Genomic DNA, 17,983 nt, shown 5'->3' on the forward strand with positions numbered 1-17,983 from the left:
TGGTCTGGTGTTGTCTTGTTGTTATCTGTGGTCTGGTGTTGTCTCGTTGTTATCTGTGGTCTGGTGTTGTCTTGTTGTTATCTGTGGTCTGGTGTTGTCTCGTTGTTATCTGTGGTCTGGTGTTGTCTTGTTGTTATCTGTGGTCTGATGTTGTCTCGTTGTTATCTGTGGTCTGGTGTTGTCTTGTTGTTATCTGTGGTCTGGTGTTGTCTCGTTGTTATCTGTGGTCTGGTGTTGTCTCGTTGTTATCTGTGGTCTGATGTTGTCTCGTTGTTATCTGTGGTCTGATGTTGTCTCGTTGTTATCTGTGGTCTGGTGTTGTCTTGTTGTTATCTGTGGTCTGGTGTTGTCTCGTTGTTATCTGTGGTCTGGTGTTGTCTTGTTGTTATCTGTGGTCTGGTGTTGTCTCGTTGTTATCTGTGGTCTGGTGTTGTCTTGTTGTTATCTGTGGTCTGATGTTGTCTCGTTGTTATCTGTGGTCTGATGTTGTCTCGTTGTTATCTGTGGTCTGGTGTTGTCTTGTTGTTATCTGTGGTCTGGTGTTGTCTCGTTGTTATCTGTGGTCTGGTGTTGTCTTGTTGTTATCTGTGGTCTGGTGTTGTCTCGTTGTTATCTGTGGTCTGGTGTTGTCTCGTTGTTATCTGTGGTCTGGTGTTGTCTTGTTGTTATCTGTGGTCTGGTGTTGTCTTGTTGTTATCTGTGGTCTGGTGTTGTCTCGTTGTTATCTTTGGTCTGATGTTGTCTCGTTGTTATCAGTGGTCTGGTGTTGTCTCGTTGTTATCAGTGGTCTGGTGTTGTCTCGTTGTTATCAGTGGTCTGGTGTTGTTTCGTTGTTATCAGTGGTCTGGTGTTGTCTCGTTGTTATCAGTGGTCTCGTGTTGCCTTTGTCTCTGTGATCTAGTATGGTGTTGATGTTATCAGTGATCTTGTATGGTGTTGATGTTATCAGTGATCTTGTATGGTGTTGATGTTATCAGTGATCTTGTATGGTGTTGATGTTATCAGTGATCTTGTATGGTGTTGATGTTATCAGTGATCTTGTATGGTGTAGTTGTGTGTACATGATGACCTTTTTAAACTCTCCGTTACCTGTTGAATTGTTTATATATTTTAAGTAGCAATAATTATAAGTAGAAAAGTGAGGCAAGACTTACCTTTTCTGGCCGGCCCTCGTAGTGTAGACACTCCTGTAGAACCCCACGATAGAGCCGTCCAGGGAACCTTCGAATTCCAGTTTAAGAGTATAGTTTCCTGGTGTTAAGGTTGACCTTGGTAGCACAACCCAGAACTGGTTGGCTTCGTACTCGAACTGGTCCTTGAGTGGGACAACATTTCCTGTCTCCGTGTGGTGGAGTTGGGTGCTGGTCATGTTGAGTTGCTTGACGTGGGTGAGGAGGTAGTCGATGGGTTCACCCACGACGATCACAATACCCACTCGGCCCGTGAAGCGACCGGTCTCTAGATCAGGATGAAGGTAGAGGTCGTAGTGGAGGGGCAGTGTGGAGCGAGGGATGCGGTAGTCCCGCTCCCACGGTTCCCTCGGGGCATGTGGGGTGCTGGTGGTCGTAGGCGTTACCCTTGTCGCATGTCGTGGCTTCGGTGTACTCGTTCCAGGTGGCGAAGTCACGACTCCTCCAGAGGACCCAGCTAACACTGCTTGAGAACTTCCTGTGGTGTGTACACCTGTGTCCCGCCAGTCCGGGGCCAGCAGGAGCACCAGCAGGGCCACGCAGACCACGCAGAGGGCAGCCACCAGCAGAAGCAGCGCCGCTGTCGTCCTTCGGACAAATACTTGGCCCATCTTTCAGGGGGGAGAAAGTGCAGCTTGGGATTGTTATCGCCAGGATATCATCTATGTCCCAGTTGACGTGGTCGTGTCTCCCGCACCTGCAGAACGATACACAAAGTTAAGCTGTTGTTTAGCTGTGATAACACCTGCTACCCAATGACTCAAGTCTTTATAGCCTCAAATACACTTGTAGAATGAGGTAACCAAAGGCATTATTTAAGGTCTCCAATATATTCACCATTCACCTCCATTCCTTCACCCCTGAAAGGTGAATGGCCTGTTGACCTCTCCATGGTTCAACCAGGAATGTAATGAAGAGAAAAACAGTTGAGAACATGGAGAAACTACAGGAATAACAGAACACAAGAGAGCAGGGAGAGATACCAGAGGGCCAGGAATGAGTACCTCAGAGTGAGGAGAGAAGCAGACAGTATGAAAATGACATCGTGAGTAAAACTAAAACCAAACAAAACTGCTCCACAGCCACATCAGGAGGAAAACTTCAGAGAAGGAACAAGTGATGAAACTGAGGAAATGGGAGAACAGATACATAGAAAACGATAAGGAGAAGTGTGAAGAACTCAACAAGAGATTCCAGGAGGTCTTCACAATAGAACAAGGAGAAGCCCCTGCACTAAATGAGGAGGAGGCAAACCAAGTAACCTTGGAGGAAGTTGACCTCACCAGTGATGAGGTCAAAAGGAATCTGTTGGAGCTGAATGTGACAAAGGCTGTTGGGCCTGACAGAATCTCACCGTGGATACTAAAAGAAGGTGCAGAAGCACTAAGTATGCCACTCTCTATGGTGTATAACAGGTCACTGGAAACAGGAAATCTACCGGAAAGCTGGAAGACAGGTAATGTAGTCCCCCCCAAAAAAAGGGTGACAGGCAAGAGACACTGAACTATGGGCCAGCTTCCCTAACTTGTATACCATGCAAGGTGAAGGAGAAGATCGTGAGAAAAAGGCTCGTAGAGCATCTGGAGGGAAATAGCTTTGTAATACACCACCAACATGGGTTGAGAGATGGTAAATCGTGCCTCACAGGTTTAATATATATCTATGACCAAGCAACACAAATTTGTCAAGAAAGAGAAGGGTGGGCAGACTGCATTCTCTTGGACTGTCAGAAAGCCTTTGGCACAGTTCCTCACAAAAGGCTATTACAAAAGTTAGAGCAACAGACAGGAGTAAAAGGTGAGGTGCTCCAGTGGATAAGGGAGTATCTAAGCAACAGGTAACAGCGAGTAACAGTGGGGGAGGGGAGACATCAGAGTGGCGAGAAGTCACCAACGGAGTCCCACAGGGCTCTGTACTTAGACCCACCCTGTTTCTAACAGATGTAAACGACCTTCCAGAGGGAATAGACTCATTCCTCTCAATGTTTTTGCTGATGATGCAAAAATTATGAGAAGAATCAAGACACATGAAGATAAGCAGAGACTACAGGACGACCTGGACAAACTGGTAGAATGGTCTAAATAATGCCTACTAAAGTTCAACTCAGGAAAGTGCGAAGTAATGAAATTAGACGAAGGGAGCAGAAGGCTGAACACAAGGTACCATCTGGGAGGTGAAATCCTGCAAGAGTCAAATAGAGAGAAAGATCTGGGGATCGATATCACACCGAACCTGTCCCCAGAGGCCCACATCAAAAGAATATCATCAGCGGCATATGCTAGACTGGCCAACATCAGAACTGCCTTTAGAAACTTGTGTAAAGAATCGTTCAGGATCTTGTATATCACTTATTTACGACCAATCCTGGAGTATGCAGCTCCAGCCTGGAGTCCATACCTAGTTAAACACAAGACAAGGTTGGAGAAAATTCAGAGGTATGCCAACAGACTCGTCCCGGAACTGAGAGGTATGAGCTACGAGGAAAGGCTAAGGGAGATGAACCTCGCATCCCTGGAAAACAGAGGAGTAAGTAGAGACATTATAACCACCTACAAAATTCTAAGGGGAATTGACAGGGTGGACAAAGACAAACTCTTTAGCACGGGTGGAACACGAACACGGAGACACAGGTGGAAATTTAGTACCCAAATGATTCACAGAGACATTAGAAAGAACGTTATAAGTGTCAGAGTAGTTAACAGATGGAATGCATTAGGCAGTGATGTGGTGGAGGCTTACTCCATACACAGTTTCAAATGTAGATATGATAGAGCCCAGTAGGCTCAGGAATCTGTACACCAGTTGATTGACAGTTGAGAGACGGGACCAAAGAGCCAAAGCTCAACCCCAGCAAGCACAACTAGGTTAGTACAACTAAGTGAGTAGAGATTTGTAATTCGACTTGAACTGCAGTCGGATCACAAGGTTCCGGGCCCGCTGGGCAGGACGAGACGTTTAGGCAACTTTCCTTACACCTGATACACTCTTCACCGCAGAGGAACCTCGATAAGCCCTAACACACTTTCTGTATCGTGCTGGCTGTACCGTGCTGGCTGTACCGTGCTGGCTGTACCGTGCTGGCTGTACCGTGCTAGCTGTACCGTGCTGACTGTACCGTGCTAGCTGTACCGTGCTGGCTGTACGGTGCTGGCTATACTGTACTAGCTGTACCGTGCTAGCTGTACCATGCTGGCTGTACCGTACTGGCTGTATCGTGCTGGCTGTACCATGCCGGCTGTACCGTGCTAGCTGTACCATGCTGGTTGTACCGTGCTGGCTGTACTGTGCTAGCTGTACCGTGCTGGCTGTACCATGCTAGCTGTACCGCCTGGTACCGCTACAGGTTAGGTTAGGTTTGGTAAGCTAAGGTTAGGTAGGTTAGGTAAGATAAGGTAGGTTAGGTAAGGTAAGATAAGGTAGGTTAGGTAAGGTAAGATAAGGTAGGTTAGGTAAGGTAAGATAAGGTAGGTTAGGTAAGGTAAGATAAGGTAGGTTAGGTAAGGTAAGATAAGGTAGGTTAGGTAAGGTAAGATAAGGTAAGTTATCTTGAGGTTATCTTGAGATGATTTCGGGGCTTTTCAGTGTCCCCGCGGCCCGGTCCTCGACCAGGCCTCCACCCCCAGGAAGCAGCCCGTGACAGCTGACTAACACCCAGGTACCTATTTTACTGCTAGGTAACAGGGGCATAGGGTGAAAGAAACTCTGCCCATTGTTTCTCGCCAGCGCCTGGGATCAAACCCAGGACCACAGGATCACAAGTTCAGCGTGCTGTCAGCTCGTCCGACCGGCTCCCAGGTTAGGTAAGGTAAGATAAGGTAGATTAGGTAAGGTAAGATAAGGTAGGTTAGGTAAGGTAAGATAAGGTAGGTTAGGTAAGGTAAGATAAGGTAGGTTAGGTAAGGTAAGGTGGGGTATCTCCTGTACTTAAGGAGGAAGTATTCAACCCGTCTTACGGGCTATTCATGCCCCTGCACCTCCTGGTGATTTAATCTATCTAGTCAATCAAGCTGTGTTTACACACGCCCTGCATGCCACCCCCGGGACCTGCACTACGGCCTACACATGTGTATAGCCTGTACCCTCTCTGTGTTCTTTATACGCTATATGCTCTATGCTGTATGTGCTCTATATATGCTATATATGTACTCTATATACGCTTAATACTCTATATAAGCTATATACTCTATATGTTACACTGTAACTACGTGCACAGTTACAACCACAACAGACCACTGGAACATTCTCACTAAGATTCAACAGAACAGAAAAAGTTGTTAAACACATTGGCCATAATCTTACTGAAGAGACCATATGAGTCATTAATACTCATCCTCCGCCTGAGTAATGTCACCCTCCCTTTCTCTCACCCCCCCTCTCTCTCACCCACCCTCTCTCACCCACCCTCTCTCTCACCCCCCCTCTCTCACCCACCCTCTCTCACCCACCCTCTCTCACCCCCCCTCTCTCACCCACCCTCTCTCTCACCCACCCTCTCTCTCACCCACCCTCTCTCACCCCCCCCTCTCTCACCCACCCTCTCTCACCCACCCTCTCTCTCACCCACCCTCTCTCTCACCCACCCTCTCTCACCCCCCCCTCTCTTACCCACCCTCTCTCTCACCCACCCTCTCTCACCCCCCCCTCTCTCACCCCCCTCTCTCACCCACCCTCTCTCACCCACCCTCTCTCACCCACCCTCTCTCTCACCCCCCCTCTCTCTCACCCACCCTCTCTCACCAACCCTCTCTCACCCACCCTCTCTCACCCACCCTCTCTCACCCCACCCTCTCTCACCCCACCCTCTCTCACCCACCCTCTCTCACCCCCCCTCTCTCACCCACCCTCTCTCACCCACCCTCTCTCTCACCCACCCTCTCTCTCACCCACCCTCTCTCTCACCCACCCTCTCTCACCCCCCCCCTCTCTCACCCACCCTCTCTCTCACCCACCCTCTCTCACCCCCCCCTCTCTCACCCCCCTCTCTCACCCACCCTCTCTCACCCACCCTCTCTCACCCACCCTCTCTCTCACCCACCCTCTCTCACCCCCCCCTCTCTCACCCACCCTCTCTCTCACCCACCCTCTCTCACCCCCCCTCTCTCACCCCCCTCTCTCACCCACCCTCTCTCACCCCCCTCTCTCACCCTCCCTCTCTCTCACCCACCCTCTCTCTCACCCACCCTCTCTCTCACCCACCCTCTCTCTCACCCACCCTCTCTCTCACCCACCCTCTCTCACCCACCCTCTCTCACCCACCCTCTCTCTCACCCACCCTCTCTCTCACCCCCCCTCTCTCACCCACCCTCTCTCACCCACCCTCTCTCACCCACCCTCTCTCTCACCCACCCTCTCTCTCACCCACCCTCTCTCTCACCCACCCTCTCTCTCACCCACCCTCTCTCACCCACCCTCTCTCACCCACCCTCTCTCACCCACCCTCTCTCTCACCCACCCTCTCTCACCCCCCCCCCTCTCTCACCCACCCTCTCTCTCACCCACCCTCTCTCACCCCCCCCTCTCTCACCCCCCTCTCTCACCCACCCTCTCTCACCCCCCTCTCTCACCCTCCCTCTCTCTCACCCACCCTCTCTCTCACCCACCCTCTCTCACCCACCCTCTCTCACCCACCATCTCTCACCCACCCTCTCTCTCACCCACCCTCTCTCACCCCCCCTCTCTCACCCCCCTCTCTCACCCACCCTCTCTCACCCCCCCTCTCTCACCCCCCCTCTCTCACCCCCCCCTCTCTCACCCACCCTCTCTCACCCACCATCTCTTACCCCAACCTCTCTCACCCCCCCTCTCTCACCCCACCCTCTCTCACCCACCCTCTCTCACCCACCCTCTCTTTCACCCACCCTCGCTCTCACCCACCCTCTATCACCCACCCTCTCTCACCCCCCCCCCCTCTCTCACCCCCCCTCTCTCACCCACCCTCTCTCACCCCCCCCCCTCCCCCCCCCCCCTCTCTCACCCCAACAGTTGGGTGGCCAACCAATAATCACCGGGCGACCTTGATACTTAATGTTCAAGTGGATCACACGGGCCGCCAGCGGTCCCTTCCCACCACCCGCGGCCCACCACCCGCAGCCCACCACCCGCAGCCCACCACCCCCAGCCCCACCACCCGCAGCCCACCACCCCCAGCCCACCACCCGCAGCCCACCACCCGCAGCCCACCACCCCCAGCTCACCACCCCCAGCCCACCACCCCCAGCCCACCACCCCCAGCCCCACCACCCCCAGCCCACCACCCGCAGCCCACCACCCCCAGCCCCACCACCCCCAGCCCACCACCCCCAGCGCCACCACCCGCAGCCCACCACCCCCAGCCCACCACCCGCAGCCCACCACCCGCAGCCCACCACCCGCGGCCCACCACCCGCAGCCCACCACCCGCAGCCCACCACCCCCAGCCCACCACCCGCAGCCCACCACCCCCAGCCCACCACCTGCAGCCCACCACCCGCAGCCCATGCAGCACCCTCAGCCCCACCACACGCGGCCCACCACCCGCGGCCCACCACTCCCAGCCCACAACCCCCTGCCCACCACCCCCGGCCCACCACCCGCAGCCCACCACCCCCGGCCCACCACCCGGAGCCCACCACCCCCGGCCCACCACCCGCAGCCCACCACCCCCGGCCCACCACCCCCGGCCCACCACCCCCAGCCCACCACCCCCAGCCCACCACCCGCAGCCCACCACCCCCAGCCCACCACCTGCAGCCCACCACCCACAGCCCACCACCCCCAGCCCACCACCCACAGCCCACCACCCCCAGCCCACCACCCGCAGCCCACCACCCCCAGCCCACCACCCCCAGCCTACCACCCCCAGCCCACCACCCCCAGCCCACCATCCACAGCCCACCACCCCCAGCCCACCACCCCCAGCCCACCACCCCCAGCCCACCACCCCCAGCCCACAACCCGCAGCCCACCACCCCAGCCCACCACCCAAAGCCCACCACCCCAGCCCACCACCCCCAGCCCACCACCCCCAGCCCACCACCCCCAGCCCACCACCCCCAGCCCACCACCCCCACAACCACCCGCAGCCCACCACCCCCAGCCCACCACCCCCTGCCCACCACCTCCAGCCCACCACCCCCAGCCCACCACCCGCAGCCCACCACCCGCAGCCCATTACTCCCAGCCCACCACCCCCAGCCCACCACCCCCAGCCCACCACCCGCAGCCCATTACCCGCAGCCCACCACCCCCAGCCCACCACCCCCAGCCCACCACCCCCAGCCCACCACCCGCAGCCCACCACCCGTAGCCCACCACCCCCAGCCCACCACCCCCAGCCCACAACCTGCAGCCCACCACCCACAGCCCACCACCCCCAGCCCACCACCCCGTGCCCACCACCCCCAGCCCACCACCCCCAGCCCACCACCCGCAGCCCACCACCCCCAGCCTACCACCCGCAGCCCACCACCCGCAGCCCACCACCCGCAGCCCACCACCCCCAGCCCACCACCCCCAGACCATCACCCCCAGCCCACCACCAACAGCCCACCACCCCCAGCCCACCACCCCAGCCCACCACCCGCGGCCCACTACCAACAGCCCAACACCCCCAGCCCACCACCTCCAGCCCACCACCCCCAGCCCACCACCCGCAGTCCACCACCCCCAGCCCACCACCCGCAGCCCACCACCCATAGCTCAGCACCCACAGCCCACCACCCCCAGCCCACCACCCACAGCCCACCACCCACAGCCCACCACCCACAGCCAACCACACCCACCTCCCCAGCCCACCACCCACAGCCCACTACACCCATCTCCCCCAGCCCACCACCCGCACCTCTTCTAGCCCACCACACCCACCTCCTACAGCCCACCACCCACAGCCTACCAACCCCCACCTCCCCCAGCCCACCACCCGTAGCCCACCTCCAGCGGCCCGCCTCCAGCAGCCCACCTCCAGCAGCCCACCTCCAGCAGCCCACCTCCAGCTGCCCACCTACTGCAGCCCACCTCCAGCAGCCCACCTCCAGCAGCCCACCTCCAGCAGCCCACCTCCAGCAGCCCACCTCCAGCAGCCCACCTCCAGCAGCCCACCTCCAGCAGCCCACCTCCAGCAGCCCACCTCCAGCGGCCCACCTCCAGCGGCCCACCTCCCCCAGCCCACCATCCGCACCTCTTCTTGCCCACCACACCCACCTCCCCCAGCCCACCACCCACAGCCTACCAACCCCCACCTCCAGCAGCCCACCTGCAGCGGCCCACCTCCAGCAGCCCACCTCCAGCAGCCCACCTCCCCCAGCCCACCTCCAGCAGCCCACCTCCAGCGGCCCACCTCCAGCAGCCCACCTCCAGCAGCCCACTTCCAGCAGCCCACGTCCAGCAGCCCACCTCCAGCAGCCCACCTCCAGCAGCCCACTTCCAGCAGCCCACCTCCAGCAGCCCACCTCCAGCGGCCTACCTCCAGCAGCCCACCTCCAGCAGCCCACCTCCAGCGGCCCATCTCCCGCAGCCCACCTCCAGCGGCCCACATCCAGCGGCCCACCTCCAGCGGCCCATCTCCCGCAGCCCACCTCCAGCAGCCCACCTCCAGCAGCCCACCTCCAGCAGCCCACCTTCAGCGGCCCACCTCCAGCAGCCCACCTCCAGCGGCCCACCTCCAGCGGCCCACCTCCAGCAGCCCACCTCCAGCAGCCCACCTCCAGCAGCCCACCTCCAGCAGCCCACCTGCAGCAGCCCACCTCCAGCAGCCCACCTCCAGCAGTCCACCTTCAGCGGCCCACCTCCAGCAGCCCACCTCCAGCAGCCCACCTCCAGCGGCCCACCTCCAGCAGCCCACGTTCAGCAGCCCACCTCCAGCAGCCCACCTCCAGCAGCCCACCTCCAGCAGCCCACCTCAAGCGGCCCACCTCCAGCAGCCCACCTCGAGCGGCCCACCTCCAGCAGCCCAATTCCCACAGCCCACCTCCAGCAGCCCACCTCCAGCAGCCCACCTCAAGCGGCCCACCTCCAGCAGCCCACCTCGAGCGGCCCACCTCCAGCAGCCCAACTCCCACAGCCCACCTCCAGCAGCCCACCTCCAGCAACCCACCACCCGCAGCCCACCTCCAGCAGCCCACTTCCAGCATCCCACCTCCAGCAGCCCACCTCCAGCAGCCCACCTCCAGCAGCCTACCTCCAGCAGCCCACCTCCAGCGGCCCACCTCCCCCAGCCCACCACCCGCACCTCTTCTAGCCCACCACACCCACCTCCCCCAGCCCACCACCCGCACCTCTTCTAGCCCACGACACCCACCTCCCCCAGCCCACCACCCACAGCCTACCAACCCCCACCTCCCCCAGCCCACCACCCGCAGCCCACCTCCAGCAGCCCACCTCCAGCGGCCCGCCTCCAGCAGCCCACCTCCCACAGCCCACCACCCGCAGCCCACCTCCAGCAGCCCACCTCCAGCAGCCCACCTCCAGCAGCCCACCTCCAGCAGCCCACCTCCAGCAGCCCACCTCCAGCAGCCTACCTCCAGCAGCCCACCTCCAGCGGCCCACCTCCAGCGGCCCACCTCCAGCAGCCCACCTCCAGCGGCCCACCTCCAGCAGCCCACGTCCAGCAGCCCACCTCCAGCAGCCCACCTCCAGCAGCCCACCTCCAGCAGCCCACCTCCAGCGGCCCACCTCCAGCAGCCCACCTCCAGCGGCCCACCTCCAGCAGCCCACCTCCAGCAGCCCACCTCCAGCAGCCCACCTCCAGCAGCCCACCTCAAGCAGCCCACCTCCAGCAGCCCACCTCCAGCAGCCAACCTCCAGCAGCCCACTTCCAGCAGCCCACCTCCAGCAGCCCACCTCTAGCGGCCCACCTCCAGCGGCCCACCTCCAGCAGCCCACCTCCAGCAGCCCACCTCCAGCAGCCCACCTCCAGCAGCCCACCTCCAGCGGCCCACCTCCAGCGGCCCACCTCCAGCGGCCCACCTCCAGCAGCCCACCTCCAGCAGCCCACCTCCAGCAGCCCACCTCCAGCAGCCCACCTCCAGCGGCCCACCCCCAGCAGCCCACCTCCAGCAGCCCACCTCCAGCGGCCCATCTCCCGCAGCCCACCTCCAGCGGCCCACATCCAGCGGCCCACCTCCAGCGGCCCATCTCCCGCAGCCCACCTCCAGCAGCCCACCTCCAGCAGCCCACCTCCAGCAGCCCACCTTCAGCGGCCCACCTCCAGCAGCCCACCTCCAGCGGCCCACCTCCAGCGGCCCACCTCCAGCAGCCCACCTCCAGCAGCCCACCTCCAGCAGCCCACCTCCAGCAGCCCACCTGCAGCAGCCCACCTCCAGCAGCCCACCTCCAGCAGTCCACCTTCAGCGGCCCACCTCCAGCAGCCCACCTCCAGCAGCCCACCTCCAGCGGCCCACCTCCAGCAGCCCACGTCCAGCAGCCCACCTCCAGCAGCCCACCTCCAGTAGCCCACCTCCAGCAGCCCACCTCCAGCAGCCCACCTCAAGCGGCCCACCTCCAGCAGCCCACCTCGAGCGGCCCACCTCCAGCAGCCCAACTCCCACAGCCCACCTCCAGCAGCCCACCTCCAGCAGCCCACCTCAAGCGGCCCACCTCCAGCAGCCCACCTCGAGCGGCCCACCTCCAGCAGCCCAACTCCCACAGCCCACCTCCAGCAGCCCACCTCCAGCAACCCACCACCCGCAGCCCACCTCCAGCAGCCCACTTCCAGCATCCCACCTCCAGCAGCCCACCTCCAGCAGCCCACCTCCAGCAGCCTACCTCCAGCAGCCCACCTCCAGCGGCCCACCTCCCCCAGCCCACCACCCGCACCTCTTCTAGCCCACCACACCCACCTCCCCCAGCCCACCACCCGCACCTCTTCTAGCCCACGACACCCACCTCCCCCAGCCCACCACCCACAGCCTACCAACCCCCACCTCCCCCAGCCCACCACCCGCAGCCCACCTCCAGCAGCCCACCTCCAGCGGCCCGCCTCCAGCAGCCCACCTCCCACAGCCCACCACCCGCAGCCCACCTCCAGCAGCCCACCTCCAGCAGCCCACCTCCAGCAGCCCACCTCCAGCAGCCCACCTTCAGCAGCCCACCTCCAGCAGCCTACCTCCAGCAGCCCACCTCCAGCGGCCCACCTCCAGCGGCCCACCTCCAGCAGCCCACCTCCAGCAGCCCACCTCCAGCAGCCCACCTCCAGCAGCCCACCTTCAGCGGCCCACCTCCAGCGGCCCACCTCCAGCGGCCCACCTCCAGCAGCCCACCTGCAGCAGCCCACCTCCAGCAGACCACTTCCAGCGGCCCACCTCCAGCAGCCGTCCTTCAGCGGCCCACCTCCAGCAGCCCACCTCCAGCGGCCCACCTCCAGCAGCCCACCTCCAGCGGCCCACCTCCAGCAGCCCACGTCCAGCAGCCCACCTCCAGCAGCCCACCTGCAGCAGCCCACCTGCAGCAGCCCACCTGCAGCAGCCCACCTCCAGCGGCCCACCTCCAGCAGCCCACGTCCAGCAGCCCACCTCCAGCAGCCCACCTCCAGCAGCCCACCTGCAGCAGCCCACCTCCAGCAGCCCACCTCCAGCAGCCCACCTTCAGCGGCCCACCTCCAGCGGCCCACCTCCAGCGGCCCACCTCCAGCAGCCCACCTCCAGCAGCCCACCTTCAGCGGCCCACCTCCAGCGGCCCACCTCCAGCGGCCCACCTCCAGCAGCCCACCTCCAGCAGCCCACCTTCAGCGGCCCACCTCCAGCGGCCCACCTCCAGCGGCCCACCTCCAGCAGCCCACCTCCAGCAGCCCACCTCCAGCAGCCCACCTCCAGCAGCCCACCGGCCGCAGCACCGTATATACTGATAGTGGAGAGGCGTCACCAGTGGCGTCCCACACAGGCCCTTGGACCTGATTGATGAAAATGATCTCTCAGAGGAAATAGACTCGTTACTCTCAATGTTTGATGTGGTGTAAAAATGTTGAAGAGGATTAAGACAGAAGGAAATATCAAGAGGCTACAAGAGGACCTAGACAAACTGATGGAATGGTCCAGCAAATGGTTACTAAAGATCAACCCGAGTGAATGCAAAGTAGTGAAACTAGGCGGTGGAAACAGGAGGCGTGACACAGGATACAGAGGAGGAGATGAAGTTCTTCATGCAACGGACAGAGAGAAAGATGAAGGGGTTGATATCACACCAAACCTGTCTCCTGAAGCCTGAACAACACATCACACAACACAACACATAGCAACACAACACAACACATCACACAACACAACACATCACACAACACATCACACAACACAACACATCACACAACACAACACATCACACAACACATCACACAACACAACACATCACACAACACATCACACAACACAACACATCACACAACACAACACATCACACAACACATCACACAACACAACACATCACACAACACATCACACAACACAACACATCACACAACACAACACAACACATCACACAACACAACACATCACACAACACATAGCAACATAACACATCACACAACACAACACATCACACAACACAACACAACACATCACACAACACATAGCAACATAACACATCACACAACACAACACATCACACAACACAACACATCACACAACACAACACATCACACAACACAACACATCACACAACACAACACATAGCAACATAACACATCACACAACACAACACATCACACAACACACAACACATCACACAACACATCACACAACACAACACATCACACAACACATCACACAACACAACACATCACACAACACAACACATCACACAACACAACACATCACACAACACAACACATAGCAACATAACACATCACACAACACAACACATCACACAACACAACACATCACACAACACATCACACAACACAACACATCACACAACACAACACATCACACAACACAACACATAGCAACATAACACATCACACAACACAACACATCACACAACACAACACATCACACAACACATCACACAACACAACACATAGCAACATAACACATCACACAACACAACACATCACACAACACACAACACAACACACAACACAACGCAACACATAACACAATACATAACAACACAACACAACACACAACACAACACATCTCAACACACAACACAACACACAACACAACACATAACACAACACAACACATAACACAACACAACACATCTCAACACACAACACAACACACAACACAACACATAACATCACAACACATAACAACACAACACAACACATAACAACACAACACAACACATAACAACACAACACATAACAACACAACACATAACAACACAACACATAACAACACAACACATAACAACACAACACAACACATAACATCACAACACATAACAACACAACACATAACAACACAACACATAACAACACAACACAACACATAACAACACAACACATAACAACACAACACATAACAACACAACACATAACAACACAACACATAACAACACAACACAACACATAACAACACAACACATAACAACACAACACATAACAACACAACACAACACATAACAACACAACACATAACAACACAACACAACACATAACAACACAACACATAACAACACAACACATAACAACACAACACAACACATAACAACACAACACAACACATAACAACACAACACATAACAACACAACACATAACAACACAACACATAACAACACAACACACAACACAACACAACACACAACACAACACATAACACAACACAACACATAACACAACACACAACACAACACAACACATAACAACACAACACAACACATAACAACACAACACAACACATAACACAACACAACACATAACAACACAACACACAACACAACACAACACACAACACAACACAACACATAACAACACAACACACAACACAACACACAACACAACACATAACAACACAACACACAACACAACACATAACACAACACAACACACAACACAACACACAACACAACACAACACACAACACAACACATAACACAACACAACACATAACAACACAACACACAACACAACACATAACACAACACATAACACAACACAACACACAACACAACACACAACACAACACATAACACAACACAACACATAACAACACAACACACAACACAACACATAACACAACACATAACACAACACAACACACAACACAACACACAACACAACACATAACACAACACAACACACAACACAACACACAACACAACACAACACACAACACAACACATAACACAACACAATACATAACAACACAACACACAACACAACACATAACACAACACATAACACAATACAATCACACAACACATCACATACAAATGTATCACCATGGATATTAGAAGAAGCAGCGCAGGCCCTCAGCAGACCTCTAGCACTAACCTATAATGAGTCACTTAAAGCTGAGGAGTTACCCAGTTGCTGGAAGAGGACAAATGTGGTGGCAGTGTACAAGAGAGGAGATAAAGACGTGGCACTTAACTGCTGACCAGTGTCGCTCATAAGCGTCCCTTGCATAGTACTTGCAACAATAATAAGTTTAAGAATTGTTGTAAATCTAAAAAGACTGCTCTCTACACTCTAACTACACTCTCCACAGTTCCAACTGGCCAGTACAAGCTAACTACACTCCCACCAACCAGGCCAGCGTCCACCACTACAGCACCAACCAGGCCAGCGTCCACCACTACAGCACCAACCAGGCCAGCGTCCACCACTACAGCACCAACCAGGCCAGCGTCCACCACTCAGGCGTCCACCAGGCCAGCGTCCACCACTCAGGCGTCCACCAGGCCAGCGTCCACCAGGCCAGCGTCCACCACTCAGGCGTCCACCAGGCCAGCGCCCACCACTACAGCACCAACCAGGCCAGCGTCCACCACTCAGGCGTCCACCAGGCCAGCGTCCACCAGGCCAGCGTCCACCACTCAGGCGTCCACCAGGCCAGCGTCCACCCATCACTGGTATTGCCAGAGCTACGCCCCTCAACAACGACCAATTGAGTTGCTTAATCTCACCCAGCGAGCGGCTGACACCCTTGTAAACAAGCCGAGGTAGAGTGATTGACATGATGGGGGGGGAGGTGGCCCATGATGGGTGGGGGGAGGTGGCCCTTGATGGGTGGGTGGAGGTGTTGTTTGGCCCGTTGTGGGGGAGGTCACCCCTTCTCCCAATACCACATTGGTTATGGCTTGTTGCTTAATGTTGCTGTACAGTGGGAGGGAGGCTGAGTGGGAGGGAGGCTGAGTGGGAGGGAGGCTGAGTGGGAGGGAGGCTGAGTGGGAGGGAGGCTGAGTGGGAGGGAGGCAGAGTCGGAGGGAGGCAGAATGGGAGGGAGGCAGAGTGGGAGGGAGGCAGAGTGGGAGGGAGGCAGCGTGGGAGGGAGGCTGAGTGGGAGGGAGGCTGAGTGGGAGGGAGGCAGAGTGGGAGGGAGGCAGAGTGGGAGGGAGGCTGAGTGGGAGGGAGGCAGAGTCGGAGGGAGGCAGAGTGGGAGGGAGACTGAGGGGGAGGGAGGCAGAGAGAGAGAGAGAGAGAGAGAGAGAGAAAGAGAGAGAGAGAGAGAGAGAGAGAGAGAGAGAGTGAGAGAGAGAGAGAGAGAGAGAGAGAGAGAGAGAGAGAGAGAGAGACAGAGAGAGACAGAGAGAGACAGAGAGAGAGAGAGAGAGAGAGAGACAGAGAGAGACAGAGAGAGACAGAGAGAGAGAGAGAGAGAGAGAGAGAGAGAGAGAGAGAGAGAGAGAGAGAGAGAGAGAGAGAGAGAGAGAGAGAGAGAGACAGAGAGAGAGAGAGAGAGAGACAGAGAGAGAGAGAGAGAGAGACAGAGAGAGAGAGAGAGAGAGCGAAAGAGAGAGAGAGAGAGAGACAGAGAGAGAGAGAGAGAGAGAGAGAGACAGAGAGAGAGAGACAGAGAGAGAGAGAGAGCGAAAGAGAGAGAGAGAGAGAGAGAGAGAGAGAGAGAGAGAGAGAGAGAGAGAGAGAGAGAGAGAGAGAGAGAGAGAGAGAGAGAGAGAGAGAGAGAGACATATATACATTAACATCATCACACAACATATTGTTCTTATCTATTGAACATACAATCACAGTAAGTTATTGTAGTGCTTATAAAATGTTGATCTAACCCACATACACAGACTTGTTCGAGGTGTATTTTACATAACATCATTAACGTGCATTTACTAAGGTTAACTGCAGTTCTGACTAGTTCTGACCACACACACATATACCTCGAAATATATACACATATACATTTATGTCTCTGCAAACCATCCCACGCCTTCTCCTAACGTAAACTTTATCGATCGTCACTTTACCTATTGTGACGGTCGTCAATAGTCAGAATTCGTACGTACTTAGCTTTTAGATAGTAGTATTCTGACTAGTAAGAAATTCTTTTAAATTAAATGAAGCTAAAACACAAACTTAAACATTTCTAGGCTTAGTATAGCCCACATCTGTACTACATTAGGCCTGAGATATCGTGTATTAGGCCTAGGAAGGTTAGCTTTGATTTGTTTAGTTTGTCAAAGCAACACAAGTAAATTTTTTCATCCGATTTGTCCAATTCAATAGTTATGATTTTTACTTTCTAATTTCGTTGTAGGTGGGTATATAGACTATGGTGCTCAGTGTCACGCTAAGTACTGCCACAACAGGAGGATGAGCTGGTCTCTCCTACTCTGACAGTGTGAGACAAGTGTTATATAAAGTAGTGTCTTATTTAGAACTTAACCACTGAAGGTGATTTAGATGCTTTCACAAGCTCAGTTT

General features: G+C 56.3%; 2 protein-coding genes across 3 annotated transcripts in view; one reads left to right on the forward strand and one right to left on the reverse strand.

The window, feature by feature from the left end:
• The window catches only part of LOC123761547 (glutamyl aminopeptidase), a 705,879-nt gene that overhangs the window by 561,763 nt on the left and 126,133 nt on the right, over positions 1-17,983 (reverse strand). For both annotated transcript variants that reach the window (XM_069330802.1, XM_069330803.1), the window contains exon 3: positions 1,155-1,887. In XM_069330802.1, coding sequence (XP_069186903.1) covers positions 1,155-1,801 — 647 coding nt within the window. In that variant the 5' untranslated portion in view covers positions 1,802-1,887. The remainder of the gene's footprint in view (positions 1-1,154; positions 1,888-17,983) is intronic.
• Positions 3,275-13,057, forward strand: LOC138368016 (uncharacterized). The gene is made up of 4 exons (XM_069330310.1): positions 3,275-3,349; positions 9,042-10,768; positions 10,918-11,580; positions 11,632-13,057. Exons 1-4 carry the CDS (start codon positions 3,275-3,277, stop codon positions 13,055-13,057), a joined length of 3,891 nt encoding a protein of 1,296 aa, XP_069186411.1.

The sequence above is a fragment of the Procambarus clarkii genome, chromosome 24 (genome assembly GCF_040958095.1).
Source record: "Procambarus clarkii isolate CNS0578487 chromosome 24, FALCON_Pclarkii_2.0, whole genome shotgun sequence".
In the NCBI taxonomy this organism is placed as follows: domain Eukaryota; kingdom Metazoa; phylum Arthropoda; class Malacostraca; order Decapoda; family Cambaridae; genus Procambarus; species Procambarus clarkii.